The sequence below is a fragment of the Calypte anna genome, chromosome 2 (genome assembly GCF_003957555.1).
Source record: "Calypte anna isolate BGI_N300 chromosome 2, bCalAnn1_v1.p, whole genome shotgun sequence".
NCBI classification, from domain to species: Eukaryota; Metazoa; Chordata; class Aves; order Apodiformes; family Trochilidae; genus Calypte; species Calypte anna.
In genome coordinates, this window is record NC_044245.1 from 117,482,361 (window position 1) to 117,507,379 (window position 25,019).

Here is a 25,019-nt window from a genome sequence, read left to right on the forward strand (position 1 = left end):
AATGAGTGTTTTTTTTAACAGTTGCAATAATGAATCATTGAACTCAGAGGAATAAGTGGCTTCACCTTAGACCTTGAAATTGGAATAAGATTACTTCTGCTAATCAGAGAAAGATCAGATCTAGCCTACCGAGTTACCTTTTAAGAAAAGCAATGATGTGCAGTTAGTGTTGTCTTATGGCTGTAATTTAAGGAAATCAGTCCAGGTTGTCTTTCCTAGCATTTATCTGTGAGTATTCCTTTCAGGTTACATCCTGCAGACCTCTCAGAAAACCAGTAGTTTTCATTTTCTCTTGGTTGAATTGTGAAATGCCTTGCCTTCAGGGTGGAATTTCCACTGGTTGATAGAGTGGGTGGAAACCAAGGAATACTTCTGAATTATGCTTTAGGGAAGCCTTAGAGTGTTTCTACTGTAACATGAACTACCCTAGTTTGATAAATTCTTGCTGAGTTCAGATAATGATATGGTGGGTATAAATCCGCAAGCGTGAGATTGTTATGCAGAGATACAGAACTGCTGAAAGAAGAGTAAGGTATCATAGAAAATCTCTTGTGATTTGAAAACTACGGGAGAAAGCATGATAACTGTTGATATGCCTGGCATTTCTGAGTGCATGTTTTTAGCCTTCTGTTCGTTTACTGAGAAAGCAGTTAATGTTTTAGAGTAAGGTCCAGTAACCTTTCTTTTGACAACATTCTTGTCTGAAATGATTGGAAGAAAGGAAATCTTTCAATAATAAAGCCAGAGGAAAAGTGTTTGAAGCTATTATATGAACTCAGAAGTGGTATAATACATTTGGGACAATGGTATTTGAAATACCAGAGGATGAGAGATAAAAACCTCAAGTGAACAAATACAGCAAGAGGTTAAGGTAGATATTGTATGTTAGGATGTGCATGGTGGAGTTTGATAAACTATCATGAGCTCACTCAGTAAAACCTTCTAATTGCCCCCCAGACCTCATCAATGCAAAAGGTTGTTGTTTCTGGATTGCTAAATAAGTTCAGTGATGCATATTTTATCAACTATTACATACACGAGTTGGATTTATATCAGATAGAGCTAGTTCATCCAACTCAGGGAACTGATAATATTATTTGTAAAGGGTTTGTAATGGAAGGAATGTGTTGTTTCCATTCTGTTCTCCAGAGTCTCACTAAACATGTGGTTAGTAACATAGCCCCCAAAATGGGTCTTCTGTTATAGAATTGGTACAGATATTTAGTAGATGAACATATAAGGAAAACCTAGTTATGAGGTTTGTTTTTGGACTCCCTCTTACTATTCTCAGTGTATGGAACAAAAGATTATCAGTGTAGAGTATTGGAGTTATTGCCCTGATTAGGGCTATTAAAATAAGCAGTTTGAGGCTTTGAGTAGTAGTAGTTTGAGTCTGAAAATATTACGTGCACCATAAGTCCTTATAGATTTGTTTTGTATGCACCATAATATCAGGGCCATCATATGAGCTTTGTAAATTCTGTTTAGTTTTATGTCCAAGGTAATTTCTTTGTGAGGTGTGTTCCATGCTGTGTACTGCCATTTTGTGATAATAAATTTAGCTGCACTGTTAGCTGAAATAACTACTGTTAAGGCTTTGAAAAAAAGAAAGAATTGTTTGAAAGTTCCTTAGTCAGTTCCAGGTAAATGTCTAAATATCTTCACAAAGCTGAATAATATAGAGGTTTGCTCTCGGCTGTTTTTCTACCTTGGTGAGTTTGAAATGAGTATGGTGTAGGCATGCAAGTTGTGTTTATATGGGGATTTGTTTTGTGTTGAGTAATTACTTTAATAGGGAGAGATTATAATAATTTAATGAACAATTAAAATATGTTAACATCAATTTTTATTATTATACTCTATAATGTAATTTTCTTCGTTTAATTCTGAATGTTCAGAAAGATTTAAAGCCTATTGTGGCAGAAGCAGTGATGTTTACCTTTCTGCTCTCATTTAATAATTGCAGACTTTTATTTTACTCAGCAAGAAGAATGTTGAAATGTACTTAAAAAAAATATTTCCTTGCTTTTTTACTAGAGAAACAAGGAAGTAATTCTAAAGGAAACGTGTCAGTCCATAAAAAGTTTATTAAACTAACTTATTTTCTATGTGTTCTCACTCAATTTTATGTCTTTGTTCACTTACAGGCTTATGAAGTCATTAGCAAACTTAAATTTAGATGTCTGCCTGACTTGTAAGAGTCCAAGCTCCACTGTAGTTAATGGATATATGGCCAATACAGGCAGTGGAGCCTGGAGAATAATTCTTACCCAAAGTGAACACACATTGGGAGGTCTCAAGGCTCACTTGGCTTCTTCATTGGCAAGATCACTCCCAACAATGATGTGAAGACTGCTGTATTTAGTTGTATTAATTTGGAACTGCATCCCATCAAAACCTGGTGGTTTAAGCTAACCCACCTAGTTTCTTCTTTTGTCCAGGAGAGACAGACATGTTCTGAGGGCAATTCACTCTGCCTACTTTGGACTTCTAATTTAAACCATGATATGAGATCACAGTACAGCAAAAATCTCCACACTCTGACAGTCTGTAGAAGTCTATATAGTTAAAAACAAAAGCTGTGATTATTGTGTAACTACTGCTATCAATTACAGGGCAGAATAGAATGTCTCTTAATTAACTTAATAACCTGATAGGTAGGTTTAGACATAGCTAATTAGAGCTTTCTTGTAATTGGGCCTGTGATTAATAGACTGTGAAGACTGTTTCATTTGTATTAAATGCATGGACAGTCACAAGGAAATTAAAATTTGAGCCTGTGTTGAATAACTAATCGGGGACCTCAGGATAGTACAATAGTGAAAGGTTATTCTCTTTATAAAGAATTAATATATTAAAGATGCTAGTTTGTTTTTTTTCAAGATGCTTTGCTGCCTTATTGATAGGGGATGAATTTCTCTTGGAAACATCCACAGGTCAACGTTTGCATGTTTCTTTTAAAGCGCTCTATTTTATATACTTTAAAAAGAACAGTGAATGTAAGAGCACTTGAAAATACCAGTATAGAAGAAAGTAGAAATTATCATTTTAATTTTTGCTTGGCCCAGTCCAAGGCAAAATCTTTGGAGGAGTTAACTGCCAGGTTTTTTTAAGTTTATATTGCCTTTCTGCCTTTCCTTTCTCATTCTGGACAGGGTGGAAACTAATTTGGAGCAAGACAGTGGGGAAGCAGCAGAAATGAATGTACTCACCTTAGTGCTGTAGTAACAGTGGAAGGTCCTTTTCACCCCTCTTCTGTGGTGCAGTTTCTCTTGTGGGTGCACAGGGAATGAATAGCTACTGACATCTGAACAGGCTTCTTCACTTGTTACACAGCAGGAAGGGAGAGACTGAGGGGAATCCCACTGATAGAAAAGACTAAAAGGACATCAAGTGAAAGGAACACATAGCAGTGGAATAATAGATAAGAGGAGATCATGGGTACAGAACAGTTTATCTGGAAGCATGGAAGCTAAACCTGCCGTGACTTTTTTTATTTGTCATTTTAAGGAGTACTGTGCACAAAAGAACATGCTATAGAGGTAGGCAAAACTTTTTTTCTTCTTTTTTTATTAGATGAAATTGAGAAGTAGAAAACTAGAAAACTTGGATATGTGAGCTAAAATGGCAAACAGTAGTTAATGTTTTTAAGAGACACATTAAATGTCTTTCATTTCTCTTTTCATGCATAGTTGAAATTACCTGTTGCATTTTTTATTGAGAAACATAGCTCAGTTTCAATGACCTTGTGCCATTTTTATTCAGCTGTTAATGCAGATGTGGCTTCATTGAGACTAGCTGTTGTTTGGGTTTTTTTTTTTTCCTTTCTTTTCTTTTTCTTGTGAAACCTTGCCTACTTAGCACATTGTGAGGCAGATCAGCCTGCTGCTAACCAAAAAGGAATTTCATTTTTTTACCTTGTTGTACACTTTAGTTTTTCTTTAATGCCTTCACTTTTGTCTTTCATTAAACATTTCAAACCTGTAAGAATGTATTTAGAATACCAGGTAGTATGTTATTGCCGCTATCTGTTAAGATGTCATCTCAGCACAGATGAGAGCATCAATTAAACTTTGGATTGTCATCATCATAAGTTTAAGAGAGTTTTAATTAGGGAATGGTGCTAAACCAAGAAAATCCCTAATAGGCATTCTTAAATGTTTTTACTTAAAAATTTATCTGAGTGCTCACTTCTTTGTAGATTCAGCAGTTTGGGAACCCAGCTGTGGTATGTTGGAGACCACTTTCACACCTTGCTTGGAGCATCTTGAGAAGCACATCCCTAAGAGCACTTATGGGAAGGAATACTCATAAGAATGAGCTGTGCCTTTCTTAAATGGCAGGATTTGTAATCTGAGTCACTTTGTGTTAAGTTGAAGTTTTCTTTACTTTTAATTACATTTCTGTAAGTGCCTTGGGTAAATCAGTTTGAGGCTGATTACAGGAATAAGAAGTATTTTTTGAACTGCATACTATTTTAGGTTTATGAGGATTCCAGCAATGTTATTTTGTTTTTGCTTTAAGTGTAAGGATTTGTTGCTCCAGATAGATAAAAGTAGCCTAAATCTCTATTTTTTTTAAACTTTTCTAACTGCTGTCATGTAATAGAACCAATAATGCTCTGAGACCGTACAAACTATAGAATTCAGGCCTTATTATCAACATCATAACAGTAGATTAAAAAAAAAATCAGTCCCTTTGAATGGGAGCAAATTTCACATCACCTTGGAATAGGAATTTTTTTCATACTTTGTGCAATTATGTTATTTGGTCTTATTGCTATGTCTCAGAGTAAAGAATCCTAGAATCAGTTGTTTCTATTAAATAAAGACCCCTTCTTCCTGTGTCAAGCAAGACAGTAATAGCAACAATTGAGTAGTATTTGTCTTAGACTGACATGTAGGCATTCTAAAATTTTTCATCTCTGTATAATCTGTTTTAATGCTATATTAGTTTTGTATTGTAATAGTAATAGATTGTCACCCATATATGTCTTAAAAAACCTAATAGTATCAATGCCTGTATCTCAGTTCTCATGCTTTCTTTTTTGTCAATTTAAGATAGAAAAGTTATTTTCAAACCACAGTTCAGACAAATTATTTAAATTACAAGTCAGTTATTACAGATTGAGACTTTTCATCTGGTAACAGAATCCTCTGCAGTGGAATTCCTGCTGCTATTGGGATCCATTAGAAGCACAGGATTGCATCTTTCCACTTCATAGAATCACAACATTGTTCTGGTTAATTTAAGATCATTAAGTCCAGCCATTAACCTAGATCTACTGAGTCCAGTGTTAAACGTAAGCACATGTCTTTTAAATACCTCTAGGGATGGTGATTTAGCCACCTCCCTGGGAAGGCTGTTCCAGTGTCTGATAACCCTTTCAGTGAAGAGGGTTCTTCCAATAAACAATCTAAATTGCCCCTGACACATATTGAGACCATTTCCTCTTGTCCTGTTGAGTGTTATGAGAAGGAACTGACCCCCACCTCATTACAGCCTCCGTTTAGGTAGCTGTAGAGCTTGAAGAAGTCTCATCTCAGCCTAATTTTCTCAAGACTAAACCCCAGTTCCTTCAGATGCTTCTCCCAAGACTTGTGCTCCAGATGGCTTCACCAGTGTTGTTGCTCTTTGGATGCACTCAGCACCTCAATGTCCTTCTTGTAGTGAGGGGCTCACACCTGAACACAGTATTTGAGGTGTGGCTTCACCAGTGCCACGTACAGGAAGACAATCACTTTCTTAGTCCTGTTGGCCATGGTATTTCTGATGTGAGCAAGGATGCTATTGGTCTTGTTGGCCAAACTGCTGGCTCGTATTCAGCTGTCTCTTGACAAGCACCCCTGGGTGCTTTTCTTTTGAGAAGTTTTCCAGCCACTCTGCCTGTAGCATTGTCTGGGCTTGTTGAGACCCAGATGCAGGACCCTGCACTTGGTATTTTTGAATCTCACACAATTGGACTCATACAATTGGCCCATCAATCCAGCATGTCCTGGTCCCTGTGTAGATCTTTCCTACCATCAGGCAGATCAGTGCATCCTCCCGACTCAGTGTCATCTGCCAATTTACTGAGGATGTACTCTATTCTCTCATCCAGATCATTCATAAAGATATTAAACAGAACTGACCCCAATACTGTGCTCTGGGGAACGCCACTGCTGACTGCTGCCAGCTGGATTTAACTCCATTCACCACAACTCTTTGGGCCTGGCCATACAGACAGGTTTTTACCCAGTGAAGAATACACTGGTCTAAGCCATATGTAGCCAGTTTGTCCAGGAGAATGCTGTGGGAAAGAGTGCTGAAGGCTTACTAATTTACTTGTCACTAATTATGCATTTTGCCAGGGAAAAAAAGAAAGGTTTGCTGTTAGAGTGTTGCTAAGCAACCAAATTATGAATGACTTCAATTTCTGGATTTTTCTTGTATGATATGTATCAGATGGTTTCTCTTACTTTGGTGAGCGACAGTCTAGATGAAGTTACACTATATAGCTTTACCATTTCTAAGATTTGGAAGAAGTCTAATTTCTCTTTATGGAATGGTTATCTTGTTTCTGTCTCATTTTCACTTATACCCAATTGTTAACACCACTACTTGAATAAAAAGAATGAAAAGTCTTGGGAGTGGACAAAGACAACTTGCTATGTCTTAATAATCTGTCGTTTACTGTTTTTTGGTATACTCCCTCATAAGTATCTTCTTCCAGCACAGATAACTGATGGCTGTCCCTAGTAACTACCAATATTTGAAAAACTACTTATTAAATGAAGGTGTGTGGAAAAGATAAGGCAGAGATAGTCTAAATTGTGTGAGACTTATGGTGAGTTTTGTGCATCAGGATATATGAAGAGAGAATAAATACTCTTACCGAATGTAGACAGGTTTTTTTGGTCCTGATTTTGTTGGTCATTCTGTTAATTTTTTACTTCTGTGGAGCCCTGGAAGGCCAGGGTGTGTAACAGCATTAGATGGTATCAATGCATAGCATAGGAGATGGTTCCTGTTGCCACTGGCTTTGTATCCGTGTCTGTAACAGTGTAATAGAATATTTGATTGTGTCTATACAATAATATTTGGAGGACTTGCTTTAAAAAGTGTTTGAATACAGGCAATATGAATACATATCCTAAACAAATCATTTTTTCTGTGACTGGATGGGATAAAAAAATACAGCAGCCTTTCCTGATACACAGATTACCAGTGAGAAGAAACTGGCATGCATGAATCAGAGAAGAGCTACTCACTGCTCTGAAAAGATTCTTGGTTAAAAACAGTGTTCAGATTGTTTCAGGTAGATTTGAGCAGTTAGTGGGGATTGGGTTGGTTTTACCATATGGACTGAGATCAATTCAGGTATGAACCTGTGACAGTTGAAAACAGGATTTCCCATTATAAATACTCCTTTGCTTTTGGTTAATACAAGATTAGTTTAGGTGCAGTATCTCTCTAATTTTTTTTTTTTTCTTTTTTTTAATTTTTTGAAGGAGTTGATGACCAAGCTGATAACGGAGACACCTGACCAGCCAATCCCATTTCTAATTGATCATCTTCAGTCCAAACAGGGGAGCCGCAGTCAGCTTCAGAGGACGCTGTCTGGCTCTGCCGCCCTTTGGGCAGAAAGTGAAGTATCAGGTATGTTCTGTAGGATGGAGAAGGCTAATCTCCTATCTAATCTTCCCACACTTTTGTCTGTGATTTCCTGGATGTATGTGTTGAACAGGTACCATGCTGTGGTTTTGAGCATGAACAATAAAGTCAGTCTGTCCAATAGCTCCTGAATTTAGTATAGAATGTTGGGTATGAGATCAGCCTATCATGTGAGCATGGGAACAATCTCAGTCTCAGTGAGAAAGAAGGTGCATATAAAGGTCACTTGATTCCCCTGCTGTTTTCTTTGCTTTCCTTTTCTCTTTCTTTTTTTTTTTTTTTTTTCTCCAATGGTGTACTTGTGCCTGAAATTAGCCTCTATTGAGATATTTTCTTTAATAATACACATTTTTAACAATCCATCATTCCAGCACTTGAGAAGATGATGCTACTACTTTATGAACTCCAGTATGAATAATTTATGATTGTAAATCTTCAGCATAGAATTTTTCTGAAATAATATCTGCTCTAATCTGAAATTTTAGCTTTCATATATACAACATTTGATTTTTTTATACAAGATCCTATTAGAATATTGGTTATGCATTTTAAATCAATTGATGATCTGTTTCAAACTGTAATAGATCTGAAATAGTTGCTGATAGTCAAAATGTTAGTTGCCTGTCAAATCTTTTTTTTATATAAAATGTAAAGTTTTAACCCTAGGCAGTCAAACGTGTAAGAGGATAAATGGATCATAAGGACTTCATTATAAACAAAAATAATTAAAAAAGGTTATATTTTAATGAAAAGCATATTAATGGATTTGTTAATTTTGATGTTTAGGAAATGGAAGAAATACATGAAATTTAGCATAAATCAGAAATAGGAGAAAGAAGAGCTGGCTTGTGTTTAGACTGATAGATTTTGGTTTTGGGGGGTTATTTATTCATTAAGTCTTTGAAAAAAAAACCCTACAAATGTTATAATTGACTGCTTCGATTCTTTTAACAGAAAATAAAGGAACAAGGAGAGATTTTAGAAGTTACGACAAACCTTGGCAGGTAAATGCAAAAAAGCCTAAAAAGTCAAAGAGTGACCTTGCCGTGTCCAACATTTCTCCACCGTCACCAGAGTCCAAGTCATGTAAGGAAGCTTTACTATGTTATTAACTTGTACATTCTTCCAAAGCCATGGTATGATTTTCTGTTGAATTAGGATTAAAATGAAAAAGAAACTGAGCAGTTGAAATGTAGATACATGTTAGAATAGTTTGATCTTGTTTTACTTTCACTTGAATTATGAATGTTTAATAATACCCTAAGAAGTCATGTGAAGATATAATAAATTATAGATAGATAAAACTGGAAGAATATCTTCATGTCATGCACAGTTTTATCATTATCTCTTAGTTTGCATAGAAGGAGTAAAAATACAGGCAGCAAGCCTTAATGAAATATAGTGCTTTCTGTGTACTGGTTATTGAAGTAATTTATTTTTTAAGCTTGATTTTTAATGTGTCTTTTTTTCCCCACAAATAAATACATCTGCAATATACATACATATATCTGTATAGGTACACACACAAAATTGTGTATATAAGATTTGTTATTCAAAATAAATTACAAAAATATGTTTTCATCTGTTGACTATTGTAGCATTTTGGAATTTTCATAATATCCAAATACTTTGTAACTCAAAATGTGATTAGGTGGACCAGATGAGAACAGAGATATATAGTATGCTGCAATGTTAGGGCTTGCTGTCTTTCGTCTAAAAGTAAGATGGGGAAGTCCAGAAAAAACCCCTCTCCTAGTGGCCTCAGTAGATCAAAATGTAGCACAGTGGTGGCTAAAGTAAATAAATAATTCTAGCAAGTAAAAAAATAGCAGTACAGGTAGTTATGTCCTGTAGCACAACTTTTCTCAGGACTAAATTGTCTTACCAAGGTTCACAGATTATTTTTTCTGGAAGAGGAGCGTGTATCTCTTTCTTCTTGATAAAGTACATCCCCTGCTTCAAAAAGACTCAGATTTGATCATCAGTTTCAGTGTACCTCTGTATGGGTACACGAATTTAAGTCCAAAAGAAGTGTGTAGATGTGAGTTCACTTTCAAGAGTGAAATTCAGGGAAGTGGTCATTGTCTCAATCTGAGGCTAATTTAACAGGTTTTGATGGTTAACAGCTATTTATGGAAATACAGTGTTAGAAATAGAAGGCAAAGGTGTTGCAACATGTTTCTGTCATCATACTGTGTTCTTCTCCTCCTTTGTGTGCTTGGCCCTCTGACTCTGGTAAGCATCAAGTACCTTGCATGCTGCCTGCTAAATATCTCAAGTTCTCAGTCTTCAGCCATTGTCTCATCACTGAAAGGTCATGATGTGGGAGGTTCCTGATGACTAGAAATGGCAAATGTTGAGAGAGGGCAAAAAGGAGACTTTGAAGATGACATGCTGATCACCCTAACCTCACCCTCTGGAAAAGTTATTGAGCAGATTTGCCTGGAAGGTATTTCCAGCCACAAGAAGGAGGAAAAATTGATTTACAACACCAAGCATGGCTTTAGGGGATCATACATGCCTGATCAGATCAACCTGAAGCCTCATTAGATGAAATAGCTGGCCATATAATCAGAGAGAGCAGTGGATGTTTACCACCTTGACTTTAGAAAAACTTTGTCCCATAGTATCCTTATAACTTAGTGAGATATGGACTGGATGGGTGGAAAAGAAGAAATGTATGATTTTGGTTCAACTGTTGGATTCAAGGGATTATAACTGGCAATGCAGAGTCCAGTTGGAAAGCATTTCAGTAGTGGCATGCTTAAGGGGTTGATACTGAAACTAATACTACTGGAAAGTCTGTCTTTGTGTTCTGGATTATGAAGCAGAATGTTCTCCTGGGTTTGCAGGTGAGTTGGAAGTGGTTGGTGTTCTGGGTACCAGGGCTGCTATTCAGAGGGATCTCAAGCAGGAATGAGGAGAGGGCTGAGTGAAACATCAGCACAGACCAGTGCAAAATCTGGCATCTTGAATGGAATAACCCTGAGAAATAGCATAAACTGGAGTCTGAGTGGCTAGAAAGTAGTTTTGCAGAAAAGGATCTGGGATATAGATAGTCAAGAGCTTCAGTATGAACTAGCTGTGGCACTTTGGAGGTGGCGCTTGGAGTTTGTCACGATAGACAGTAAGATACTGGAGCAAGTCCAGTAGAGGTCCCCCAAGATGGTGAGAGGGGTAGAGCATGTGATGGACAAGGAAAAGCCAAAGGAAGTTGGTTTGTTCATCCCAAAGCAGTGAAAGATAAGGGGAGGTTTCATTGTCATCATCAGCTACTTCATGGGAGGGTGGTAGAGAAGATGTAGCCAGATCCTTCTTGAAGTTCTGTAGTGAAAGAAAACAAAACGCATACTGCAAGAATGATCAAACACTGGAAGAGGTTGTCCAGAGATGCTGTGAAATTTCCATCCTGGTGGAAGGTACTCAAAATTCAACTAGGTATTTTGAGCAACCTGCCTTCAGTGGGCCAGATTTGTGCAGCAGGTTGGACTAGAAGACTTTCGGAGGTCCTTTCCAGCCTAATTATTCTCTGATTCTGTGCTTTTCTGTTTATGCCTTTTCCTATTTATTTGTCCATACCACTGTTTAAAACCGTGAATCCTGTTAATTTTTCATTACTTATTTACCCCTGCAACTATTTGTCTCTGCAACTTTTGGAAAATAATTTGGTTTTGAAGTACTATTTTTTTTTAATTGCTGTCAGAGAGGCTGTTTTCAGCCATGTACTTTTTTGCAGTGTCTTGCTTCTCTTACTTTCTGCCAAGAACCATATTAACAATGATGGGTTTTTACAATTTTTGCTGGGCTTATGCCAAAAATCGTTGGTTACTGTATGCCCTTTCAACCACTCATATCAGCAGAAAGCAAGCATGTTGTGAGGCCATTTGTTACTCAGTCTAGATGAACACAGCATATTATGTTTCTTTTCTGCTTTCATCTTGTACCTCTGAACATTTTTGGGTGTCTTGGTATATTTTTTCCATAGCCTATCCAGAAAGTACTAATCTGAAAACCAGAATGCCTTGGGCTTGCTGAGACCTGAAGCATTTAATCTCAGATTTATGATTAAAACAAATCAAGCCTACAAATCCAAGAACCTTAGAAGCTCCCCAAAACTGCCAAAACAAACCTAAAATTTAATGGAGAACATCCGCCATGATATGTTCTGTTGCAGAGCTCTTGTCTTAGAACTGTCTTGTTGAAAATATCCTGATCTTGTGATTTATTAGGAACTGAGAATTGTCACTTCATGGGAATCTCTGGAAACATGGATGGAATTGATTTATTTAATTAGGAAATTTTTTTTTCCTACAGGAGAGGTGATGTTGACTGCAGTAGGCATGTTATTACTGCACAGGTATCTCTTCCTTGTGCATTCAATATTTTTACTGGAAAGATTCCTGCAGTCCTTCCTCCTGCCTGTTAAAGTCTCATTTGCATCTGAAACAAACAAACAAGAGACCCTGGTATCTAAGAGATCTGACCACTTTTTTGGGGTGTGCAAAAGCATAGTTAAGCAGAGGCTGCTGCTGTTGTCTGGAAAGAGAGAGGTTTGAAGCTACTGCTCCTAGTGTGTGTTTGTGTATATAGAAATGTACTTATTTGAATATTTGGATGATCACATTCTGTATTTGAAGAAAAACAGATTTGGAAGTTTCTAAGTATCTCGTGAAACTGAGTTCTTGCTCCACAGCCTGGCTACTTTTAGACAAAAGCAGATTGTTCTCTTCACCACCTCCTTATTGAGTCACATCACAGATTGTCCTTGCATTCTACTTCCTTTCACCATCCTCACCATGTCCCATTTACAATGTATGTTACAATGTACAGTTACTTCTAATTGCCCTTCGTCTGCCTAGGACTGTAGATCATCCCTGTCTTAGACCTTTAATATCCAGATCCTGTGTAAACCAAGTTGGCTGTGTTATCAAGGAACTCCAAACTGAGTGCTACTGCAAGATTTAAATACATGAATAATTTTATGCTTAGTAATAACTCGCATATTTTTGTTCTTTGAGGTGTAAGATGGCCATACAATGTATTAATGAAATGTATTTAATGAGCAACTGGTCTGATTCTGTCTGCAAATTATGTCTTGGAAAGACATTTATGTGGAGATAAAAGCAGTACTGATCTTGTAGCATCATCTTGTTATAAAAAAAAAGTTCCACTGATTTGTGACAGAATTCGTACCACATCTGGGAATGTGCACCACCAGAAAATTAGAAACACTGGAAAGTATGTGTTTGCAGTCTTGTAGATGAGATGAGGAAATCTCAGCTCTATAAAGAGAAAACCTTAATATTTCTATATTAATTCTATGATGTAGGTGTAATAAATTTTCTGAATTGTGGGAAAATAATTTCAAGAGAAAGTGTTATATAAATCTCTCAAATAACAAGAGATGAGACTGAGGCAGGTAATGTGAAGAGGGATTAAAAAAACCTGATACAATGATTTTGAGGAATGATGGATTACAGTAAAGAGGGAGGTCAGAATATTATGAAGGGATTTTACTAAATATATAGTGACATATACATGGAAATGGTAAATGATGGGTTTCATGCATACAGAAGATCATGCATTTCCAGAGATCTCAAGGTAGGGTCATATACACTTCGGCACTTCTGCAGGCTTCACACAAAGCCATCAATTTAAAAATGACCAGTGCTTGTGGATCCTGTATTTGGAAAGAGACAAAATTTATGTTTTAAGAACATTTGTAAGCTAACAGAAATAAACTTTGAAAGGAGAGACACGCCACATAATGTAATGAAGTATATTTTTGTTTTACTCTCTATTTATTGGTTGGAAGAGTGAGTAAGAAGAACTATGTGTTTTCTAGAAGTAATAAAAATGTCAGTTCATATTCTGTTATGTTCCCCATCAGTTTTGTTTCAGAAGAATTATCCAGATTCATTGTTGAAACAAAGTCTATTGAAACTCAGAAATGCTATACCTGTTTTCATACATTTTCACTGCTGAACAGAATGGTTCATTGAAACACAGGCTGTAGTACACCAGCTTATAGAGCAAATTTTCACCATGCTTTTGACTGGTTTCCTGCCATCCATTTAGTCAGGTGCTGTCCAAGCTTCCTATGTTTGTGGAACATTGCTCTGAAACTAGGGACCAAGCCATTGTCTCTTGAGCAAGTTTTCCTGCTTTCCAGGGGCAGCTTTGATGCTCTCATTATCCTGATGCAGATTAGTCCATACATGCACCAGTTGTTGGTCCTGGAAGCTCTACAGCTGAATAGGACTTAGATTTGTTTCATTCAGCTTCTATCCCATCTTAAAATCAAATTTTATTTCTAACTAGTATGGCTTCTCAAAAATTCTGTCCTTTGTTATTTTGAAAAATGTGGTTTTCAAGCTGTATTTTTTGAGAATGTTGTTTCAAATGGATGTGATACCAAATCCCAGCTTGCTGAAATTTTCTGCAGCTCTAAGGTTTAGTTATCATCATATATAGTATTACTAAGTTATATTATCACTTGTTGGTATTTTGATGATACTCTGAAATGTCTGTGGTGATGTGAGTTCAGTATAAACATGGAAAGTCTGTCAAACTGCTAATAGGCTGGAGTGAGTGATGTAGAATATAGTTTTGGTACAGTGAAGGGAGAAGATGATGTGGCTGAAAAAGCAGGCAGTAAAGGAGTAAGTTATCTTTATATAAAACAAATGTTTAATGTTTTATAGACTGAAAATAGACTTCTAAATTTCTAATTTACAAAATTTGTAAATTTCTAATTTACAAAATGTTTCTATTTACAGTTAGTAAAAGTTTGAAAAAATAATAGGTAGAACATTTTGTTTTCTGTAAACAAGACAAACTGTGAGAAATGCTGAAGCTGTGCTATTTGATTATTAGTCATTAGTTAATTATGCTAGGGTCTATGAATGGAATAAATTATTTGTCACACAAAAATTTAGGTAACTTCTAATGAACACAGTGGTTCCTGAGCCAGGGAATTGCAAATTAAACAATTGTCTCTTAAGAGTATTGAGAAAAATTATAGGGTTCCCATCTCTGTAGGTGCTGGCCATACCCTGATACTCCTGTATCTGTTCAGTAGGAACCACCAGTAGCTCCTGATTTCCATTGTCCTCAAAGGGAAATACACAGCTTGATTTTTTTGACCACAAAGCAGAACCAGACTCTTAACACTGCAACTTGCTCCTCTCATCCCATCTTATTGAGGCTTACCGTGTCTCTTTCCTTTTCCTCTTATCTCTATAGGTCCTTTAAAATGTCTCCTTTATCTTCTGCTTTTGAAAATGCCTGTAATTGCATGATTACAGTTCAAAGTATTAACTTCCCCAATACTTCTTCAGATTCCTGAGTGTTACAGATCAGAATATACTCTGGGTTGTACATGTACAGATACCCAGAAGATGGCTTGGGCTTATGTCTGGGGGAGATGGAATCACATTCTTTGTGAAAGAAAGACTTAAACATACCATTGGTGTACCATTGTCACATATCATTACCTGGAGAAGATGGCTATTGCCATTTTCAGCACTCTGAAATTCCAGATGATCAAAAGATAACTTTTTTTTTTTTTTTTTTTTTTTCACTATCTGGTAGTCTGCAAGTTTCCTTCTTAGCACGTCATGCAAATATAGTTTGTAAGCATAAATTAGTTCACAGCTGTCAAAACAGTAAATAAAAAATTCAAAGCTGGCCAGGACTTATTTAACATTATAGGCTTTGTTTCTGAAGTTACTTTTAAGTTGTTAGTTAGGAATCATTGATAAATGGAACTGGTCCTTTCTGTTGGGAATATGGCCTCTTGGCATCATCATCTTCTCATCAGCTTGTGCAGTTCTGAGCAGGGTAATGCTGTATTTGGAGACAATCCAAAAATTGCATTTGATGAAGAAGGCAGCAGATCACTTAGTTCAGTACATTGGCAAAAAGATCATGTTAAACTGCAGTTCCAGAAACAACATCCTTTTTTTTTTTTTTTTTTTTTTTTTTTTTCCATTTCTATAAGCTGTTGACATTTTTCACATTAGTCAATGCAGCTCTGTGTGGGTCCTATATATCTCATAAATTGCTTCTTCTCTTTCCTGCCATTGTAGGTAAAGTTAGCTCATCAGTTGAGAAACTGTTAATTTGAAATTAGAGGTTTTGATAATAGATAATGAGTAAGAGACTGTAAGCTTAAGACTATGCTTCTCAAAGATCAAGTTCACTTACTTTACGTATTGGAATAGAGATTATAGGCTGTACAGCATGAACAATAGAGAAATATTTTGTTTCAGTGTCTTTATGAATTTTGTAACCTACACTTCCTGATATTTTTAAAATAATTGTATAAACATGTTGTTTTAAAAGTGTTATCTAAAGCTTTTCTTATTCTTGCTTAAATGACTAGCAAAGTCAAAAGTACAAGTTACTCATTTTCATTTTGACATTTTTCCTCTCTGACCCCTAGGGCACACAATTCTATTTTGATGTAAATGAAGTACCTTCATATGCAATATTTTTATTCCATTTTTCTGTTACTGCATTATTTTTAATTGTTAACATTGAGTTAATTATTCCTGTTTATCAATTAATTCACTTGCAGGAATCATCCCAAGTATGCATTTGTTCATAGATGTTTTCATTTTACTTCACATTTTCCAAAGGAAATATTTCCAGCTGTTAAAATAGGATACTTAAATAATTTCAAGGTACTTCAGCTTGTAAACTCATTGTGCAGCTTTTTTTTTTCTACTGTAGGAGTCTGAACTACCAAGTCTAAACTTCATCTATATATCTGTGTATATTTAGTGCCAAGGTCAATAGAGCAACCTAAATGGGATTGGAGGACAAAACCGGAGAGCCATGATTTTGATGAACTAAATCATATTCTTCAAGAGAGCAAAAAACTTGGAAAAGCCCTTGAGAATCTGTCTCGCAGTAAGTTGATTGATTTTAGTTTTTAATGTAACCATGCAGATTGAATTGTAATTTGGAAGTATATATCAAGAAGGTGGTCTTCTATCCAACGAAGACCAAGTTCATTGACATCAGCAGTTATATCCCTGTTGATGAGGTTTACAGACTCTCTGTCTCTTGCTGACAGAAACTACTTCCCCTGCATCACCTTTTTTCTTACATTAGTTTTCTACCAGTTGAGTGAGCTGAATTGGCTCATAAAGAGATCAACAAAAGAGGCTGGCTTAAGGAAAATGGTGGCACCGTGCAACAGTGAGGCTGCTCCTTTCTTTGGGTGGCAGCAGTTAGATTGCACTAACTTTTGTAAAACCTTAGCCTCATTGATGGAAATCAGACCTGTCATTGAAAAAAAAAATTAGGTATTTTGTATCCTTGACCCCAATTAGTTCTTTTATTTTTTTCATAAGAAAGTAAAATATATACTTTAACGTATCTCAGATACTAGTATAACATTGTATCCAATTATTTTATCAAAGAAAGCAATTATTATTACTTAAAATACATAGTCAAACAGGAGTAGTGCTTAGAGACAGCATGCTGATAGAAGTTGTAGCTCTGAGAATTACTGGATAAGATGAAGAATAGCTTTCTTTTTTCCTGTAGAATAGAATTAAATAGTAAGAATAGAAGAATAGAAGTAGTAGAATAGAATAGTAGAATAGAAGTAGTATCATGGGAGTAAACACTATTAACAATTATCAGAGTATAAAAAGTACATGATAACTAAGTATGGCATTGTTTGGGAGCCATTTGGATAAGAAGTTTCTTCTTTCTCCTCTCAAATTTTGTCCAAGGCACTTCTTGATTCACTGGAGCAATAACATATGGTGAGGTCAGAAATGAATCTGAATGAAGAATGGAAGATCTCTTTCATGGAGGATTTTGAAATTCAGCATTTTTCCAAGTTGTGTCAAATACCCAAAACTAGTTTGCCCAAATTCCTTTTCTCCCAAATGTTTTTTGTTGATCAGAACAATTATATTTTGAGCAACTGTTATATTCATACCAGTTTTAGTAGTATAGGTATAGGGCTCTTTTCATTCATATGCATTTCTAGTAAATTGATTTATCTGCTTCTAATGATCTAAACCGCATCCAGTAAGGGTCCACGTTTTTTTTTCCCAACCCCTTTCTTCCAGTTTCAGAAAGGGCTATTTGTTCAGTCTCTGGAAATACAAAACAATTGGATGTGAGAGTTCAATAGTAAAGGACTAAATCCACTTTTCAGTCCTACATCTTTGTCTTTCCTTGTGAACATTGTGTCAACTCCACTGAGCTCTGGTTTCCTCATACATCAAATACAGTTTGCAGCATTTTGTACCTCTCTTGGTCACAGTGTTTCTAACTGGGGTGTAAAACACTGCAGCTCTGCTGGGTCCTATGCTTGGGCTGGAGGTGAATGTACCTGGTCAGTGTTGTTGTAGTCAGGTTTTCACAGAGTTATTTCACAAAAGAAACATTCTTCACTCTTTCTTCCTAGTACTTGATTTTTTCTGATGACTTATCAAGATAATGCAAGATTTTAATCCTATTCCCCAGAGTGCTTTAAAACACAGCCTGATATTAAGTTCACTTTCATGAATGTGCTCTCTATTTCTTCATCCAGATCATTAATGGATATATTGTCAGACTTCTTCATGATTACATTTCAGATCTGGCAACCAGCCCTTGAAAGCTACTCAGTAAGTGCTTTTTTTTCCCACCAGTTTTTTTCTACCTTGCAGTTATTTCACCTAGAATGTAATTCTAGAATTTGTTTACTGGACTATTGTCTAGGACAGTAAACAATGTCTTATTATAACTGAAGTACTTTACATGTACTTCCTCTTCTTATTCACTAGGCAAGTTTTTCAGTTGAGAAAACAACCAGACTGATTTTATGTGATTCATTCTTGATAAATTCATGTTGGCTGGTTATCACCTTTCCTATCCATTAGATATTGATGTATTGTTAATTTAACAATTTTGTCAAGTATTCTTGCTGCTGTCAAAGTAAGGCTTGCTGGTTAGTAGTTCCCCATGTCTTCCCTTTTTCTTTTCTGAAGAAAGATACAGTATTTGCCCTTTTCTGTCCTTTCCATTCCTGAAAGAGATTTACTAATGGATTAGATGTTGCTTCAGTTAGTTAATTAAGTGCTCTGGAGTGAATTTCAGGAGATTCTGCCAACTTGAATGTATCCAAGTCATGCGAATATCTTTCAGCTTTCCATCATCTGACTTTCAGTTTTTCCTCTTAGAATTACTAGCATTAAGTATCTGGCCAGAGTTCAAGTTTTTGTGAAGACCGAATCAGTCAAAATATTGAACATTGGTATTTCTTTGAATCATCTATTATTTGCTTTCCTTCTCTTCAATGTAATAATTCTGTATTTTGCCTTGTCCTCTTTCGTAGTGTATTTATAGTATCTTTTCTTGTGGCTGTTTTTGTACTTGGATAGTTGCTACTCATTTTGCACTTTAGCCTTTATGGTTATATCATTTAAACACATTCATCAGATTAATTCTAAGCTGTATGTCCTTGTTGCCAGCTTTTGTACTCCTGATTTTGAGACTATTTCAGGAAATCTGTTCTGTGCTGTACTTTCTCACATGTTAGCATGATATAAAAATTCAAAATGAAATATGCAAAAAGTCTGGAAAAGATTAGAAAAGGTATAGTTTTGAAAATAAATGTGGTTTTATTTTTCTCCCAAAGGTAGAATACAGATTGCACATAGAAAATAGCTTAGAGGATTTGAATGAATAGCCATGTCTAGAACTTTAAAAGACAAATGAAATTCATTCTGTGCTATACCCAAGCTATCAACCTATTCGGTGGATTTTATAAAAGCCATAATAAGGTCCTGCAGCTGCCTTCTCCAGTGTTAATGCATGTTTTGGGCAGGCTAGTCAGTGCTTTTGATTCTGTGATCCCATTGCTAAAGTCTTATGAGTCTAATGCTACATTTGATACTCAACAAATAGATAAGTAGGAAACAATCTCAATGTACCATCAGTGGCTTTTCACAGTACCCTCTCATTTCATTCTTCAGTATTTTATCAGGGAAGAGTGCCACATCAAACAAGAGGTTTCAAGTTCAGGTCCTGGAATTCATTTCCATTTTAAAAGATAAGCTTTGGATCTTTAGTGAGTTTCTTTGACTTCATTGCTTGCTATGCAGCTGATGCAGCCTGTGAATTAAACTGTAGTTTCTGTTGCTTCAGTCACCATTCAGCCTCGATAGCTGCTTTGACACAAACCTGTGCACTTAACACAAAGTTAGAACTGCCTGAAAGGGAAGTTGAGGCTCAGGCCCTTGCACGCCCTTCTTTCCTATGTTCACTCCTCCTAGTGATTAAAACTGATTTTCCTCATCTTTTGAGCCCTCCTCCTAAGCCCCATCCAGACAAAATGTGAATAATTCAGTGCTGAGTAAATCTGAGAAGCAAACAGTGAATTCACACTCAATGTCACAAGTATCTTATGAGTTTTGAGGGACTGGAGAAAAAGTATTGCTCTAACTATGGTCTGACTCCACTAGAGCTTGGTGATTTAAGTACACCATTTTCCAGAGGCCTATCCATGTGGGAAACCTGGGTTTTGTTTTCTTCTCTAATCACTGTGTCATTGAGGTGGATTTTGAACTATCAAGTCAACGATTCAGAGGAGATTTTGGTTTATGAAGCAGCATAGAGAAATATACTGCATTTCTATTCTGCATGTCTTTTCTTTGATTGCAAGGTCTCTCATCTTTATTGCTATGATCCCTTTCCTCAGCTGATCATAAAGAAAGTTCCATGATGTTTCAAATGCTCTTCTATTTCCCCTTATGTCCTGTTTGCCTTTTAAAAAGAGTTAAAATCTTCTGTACAGCTTATGATCTTGCTCTTGAATATACGTGTCTTTACCCTTCGTCTTCTGAGGATGGACAAACAGATAACAAGAGATGGAAAACAGTAAATTATGAGGGTTTTGAGTGGGAAAAATTACTAAATGAGCAAGACCTTCCTGCAAAAATGTTGTGAAGTCTGTCTGCTTTGTGAACAACTTTTTACATCTTTTCTACGAACAGTTGAATTTTAGAGTGTGTATTGAAAATTTGTGCATATTGGATTTTTTTAGCTTGCACATGGTAACAGCATTTGATGATACTTAATGTGTTCTACTGTGAGACAGGTAATTTTTATAAATGCATATAGCCCTTCAACAGCAATAACCATTTTTTAAAGTAATGTTTGTATCCTTGTTTGGGCCTGGTGTATGCTACAAATCAGAGGGAAGAAACAAATTTATCATGCTTTGCATTAAATGGACATCCTAAGGTAAGAATATGGTAGTAAGTTAAGATTACCCAAAGCTATTTGTTAACCAGCCCGAGTCAGTTTATTGGAAGGAATCCCAGAAATAATGATAAATAGCTAGATAGGAAATAGGAAAAAATAATTGGAAAAATATACTCTTTTTTTTTATTATTTAGAAGCTGAGCAATCAATCAATCAATACATAAAACAGCCATCTGCATTCTAGTTGGATATATTGCTGGAAAACATAAAGCATCATAGAATTACAGAATGGTTGAGGTTGGAAGGGACTTCTGGAGATTATCTGGCCCAATCCCCTGCTGCTTAAGCAGGGCCACTTAGAGCTAGTTGTCCAGGACCATGTCCACAGCTCTTGAGTATCTCCAAGAATGAAAGATCTCTTGATTTCCTCAAGAGTATCTCAAACGCTTATTTATTATCATAGAACTAGTTGGTGTTGTTTATCCATAGTTTAAGCTTAAGAGAAGCATGATGTTGCACCTTTAAGAAAAAAGATAAAATAGTGAAAAGTAAAAGCCTATATTCTGTAAAACTCTCATAAGAGTAGAACTATTTTTTAAAAATATCAAAACAGAATATATTAACAAATTAATAATTAATTAGAGCTTAATATATAGTATTTTTTTCTGTCATGCGCGATTGTTGATCTGAAATGGACTTTAATCACTAAAAATTACTTATCCACCATCAGCTGAGCATCTGGGCCTAGATGCATTCTGCTAATTGAACCACAAAACTAGTCATCAGTATTCTGTTGAGAATTTTTCCTTTCTCCTGTTCAAGCTGAACTTTAAAATCATATTATTCTTGTATGAGATCAATGCTTTTGATTAATTTTGAAATTGACATTTTTAGATCAACTCAGTCAAACCCTTAAGGAAGTTAATTTTATCTCAGTGCTGTAGCTGTTATCTGATACTGCCTTTGCTCATAAAATCCATTTGCTTTAGTGTGATGTATGAGTAATAATAGAAAACAATGATATTTTCTGAGATTGAAACAAAAGGAATAGTGAACATGATTATTGCTGTTCAATTAGAAAGTGTGGATTATATGGCCAGGAGATCACTATGGCTTCAGTTAAAAGTATCTTATTCCTGCAGATGTTACATTTTTAATTACTTTTGTGAAGGTAATTGCCATTCTGATCTAGCCTGCTCCAACTTTCAATGCTAGAGTCTCTTTCTGAGTTAGAGCATCCTTTTCAGGAACTGCATTTAACTTTCTAAAAATTTCCGTAATGCTATTGCAGAACTGGGGTTTGTTTGACTTTCATCTCAGCTGTGGTACTTTCTAGCTCTCAGAAGAAGGGAGTTGGCTTTCAGGGGGCAATAGAAGGGTGAACTATGGCTCTGTCCTTGGCTATTGGCTGTTATGGGCTGCCCACCTTAACCAACCTAATGCAGTGTGCACCTTTCCCTGAGGTTAAGAGTTCTGAAAGATTCTGCAGAGTTGATGATTCTCTTACAAAATGACCTTGGCCTAAAGAGGGTTTCTGGGACATAATATTTGGTGGGTACTTTGCATTTTGTTTCTTTCTGCTTGTCTGATTCATTACTCACCAAACTAATCCTCAGACCTATATTCTTAATTGGAGCTACTCAGAAATTTGAATATCAAAATGCTGCAAATCCAAAGCACAGATCTTTTTGATGGGGATTATTTTTAAAAGCTGCTACGGGGAGGAGAGTTTAAATCTGTGTTTCCTAGATAATGACTATACTGATGTGTAGTTTGCTTATATGTTACGGTGCCTTGTAGATGATACTCTTTGCCTTTTTCTTATGTAGCTAGGTACTGGGAGGAATTTTATCCTAATTTGAGATGGATACCATTACAGGTACTTAGAATCATAGAATCATAGAATTAGCTGGGTTGGAAGGGACCTCAGAGATCATCAAGTCCAACCCTTGAACCACTGTTGCGGCTGCTAGACCATGGCACTGAGTGCCACATCCAGTCTCTTTTTAAATACCTCCAGGGACGGAGAATCCACTACTTCCCTGGGCAGCCCATTCCAATGTCTGATCACTCTCTCGGTAAAGAAATTCTTTCTAATATCTAACCTAAACTTCCCCTGGCACAACTTAAGACCGTGCCCTCTTGTCTTGTTGAAAGTCGTCTGGCAAAAGAGACCAACCCCCACCTGGCTACACCCTCCTTTCAGGTAGTTGTAGAGAGCAATGAGGTCTCCCCTGAGCCGCCTCTTCTTCAGGCTGAACAGCCCCAGCTCCCTCAGCCTCTCCTCATAGGGTCTGTGCTCGAGTCCCTTCATCAGCCTGGTTGCCCTCCTTTGGACCCGCTCCAGGACCTCGATATCCTTCCTGAACTGAGGGGCCCAGAACTGGACACAGTACTCGAGGTGTGGCCTCACCAGGGCTGAGTATAGGGGCAGAATCACTTCCTTGGACCTGCTGGCCACGCTGTTCCTGTTACAGGCCAGGATGCCATTGGCCTTCTTGGCCACCTGGGCATACTGCTGGCTCCCTCATTGGCAATAGCTCTGAGGTTTCAGTTTAGTATGCCCTCACAGAAAATCTGAGTTACTACTCCTGCTCAAAGTTGCAGCATTAATCATGATAGAGTAGGAACACTCTTTCTGTCCTGGAGTCCTTTACAGAATCTGTGATGCACTATGAGGTTTACAGTGCAGCCAACAGCAAGTTCCTTGGCCTAGACCCATCCCGAGAATAAATTTTGAAAAGTTACTCAGAGCTGCATTGTGTTTGGTCATAGTCATGTTTAAATTCTTTGTGTCACAACCTGTATGTCAAATCCAGAAGGGTTTGGCAAGCAGGAAAACCGGCAATCGGGAGCTCTGTGGCCATCTTCTGGATGTTTAGGAAAATGCATAAACTGTTCACTCCCGTTGAACTGAGTACTAGTAGTATGGCATAGATGAAAATAATAGCATTTTATTTTCTTACGACTGGGTACACATTAGGCTTGCCTGATGTATATTTTGCTTTTAAAAATGTATTAAAAAATCTCAACTAGTTTTTATTTTGTGTTATCTATTCCTATAATTATTTAGGGACCTCAACTAAAACCAAAAATGCTAGATGTCTCTGAAGTTTCATAACTTTTATTCTTATCAGAACACCTCTTCTGTAATTTCAGATGTGTGTAACATATGAAGGTATTGCACATTTTTAACCTGCTGCAAAGCTCTTCAGAAATAATGCAGCAGGCAAGGATTTTATGACTTGCTGTTTCAGAAAGTCTTAAACTCATTTTTTACCTACTGGTTTGAAAATGAAGTTTATGCTGTTGAATTGAGAACACTGAAGTCTGAAACTCACTCTCTGAAGAGGACTAATACCATTGAGTGGAGAGGCATTAGGAACTAGATTAATTCTATTTGTTGCAAGAGAGCAGTAACAAATAAAACTCCTCTGCTTAGAGCTGCGTATGAAAGAGCCAGGCATTTTAAGACTCATCGAATTGTTATTAAAAATGCTCTTTTTTTCTTTTGAAAGAAATTTCATTTCCTCATAAGCTAGAAATTAAGCACAATATCTGTGGCAGAAAGTCTTATCTTTACTGTGGATTATAGTAATTTTAAAATTAGAAGTGATTTTATTTTGTTAAAACATGGTACAGATACATTTTTGAGAGATGGATTTTTTATCAAAGAAGATGCTATAATGCTATAGTGATCATCATCTTTATTTCTCCATTCTTACCATTGTGTTACTGCAGATTGCCATAGGGTTAGCAGAGTTGGAACAGAAATCTAACATAACAGTGTAAAAAATGGCTTTAATAATCCATGGTAATTAAAAGAAAAAAAAAAAAAGGCACGACAAACAACTGGTTTAATAATTTAGTTATAAAAAAACACAAGGTACATGTCTAATGCAGTGAGATATGCTACTGGGCAATCTGCTTCATGTAGGAATGATAATATAAATTAGAATATAATAAGTATTAATAAGTCCCGTTGTTATTACATTGTCTTGTAATCATGTTTCATTTAATCCTAGCATGCTAGACCTTCCTTGCAATCAGAGAGAACCTTTTTCTTCCAGTTCTCTTCAAAACCCAAACTATTGACAGGATCAATCCAGTTGGGAGAGACTGTGCTAGCATGAACAGACTGATCAGAC

General features: G+C 36.4%; 1 protein-coding gene across 1 annotated transcript in view; it reads left to right on the forward strand.

Annotated features, from left to right (window-relative positions):
• The window catches only part of C2H8orf34 (chromosome 2 C8orf34 homolog), a 141,430-nt gene that overhangs the window by 19,065 nt on the left and 97,346 nt on the right, over window positions 1-25,019 (forward strand). Inside the window, exons 2-4 of the mRNA XM_030444694.1 lie at window positions 7,491-7,638; window positions 8,608-8,739; window positions 16,441-16,569. Coding sequence (XP_030300554.1) covers window positions 7,491-7,638; window positions 8,608-8,739; window positions 16,441-16,569 — 409 coding nt within the window. The remainder of the gene's footprint in view (window positions 1-7,490; window positions 7,639-8,607; window positions 8,740-16,440; window positions 16,570-25,019) is intronic.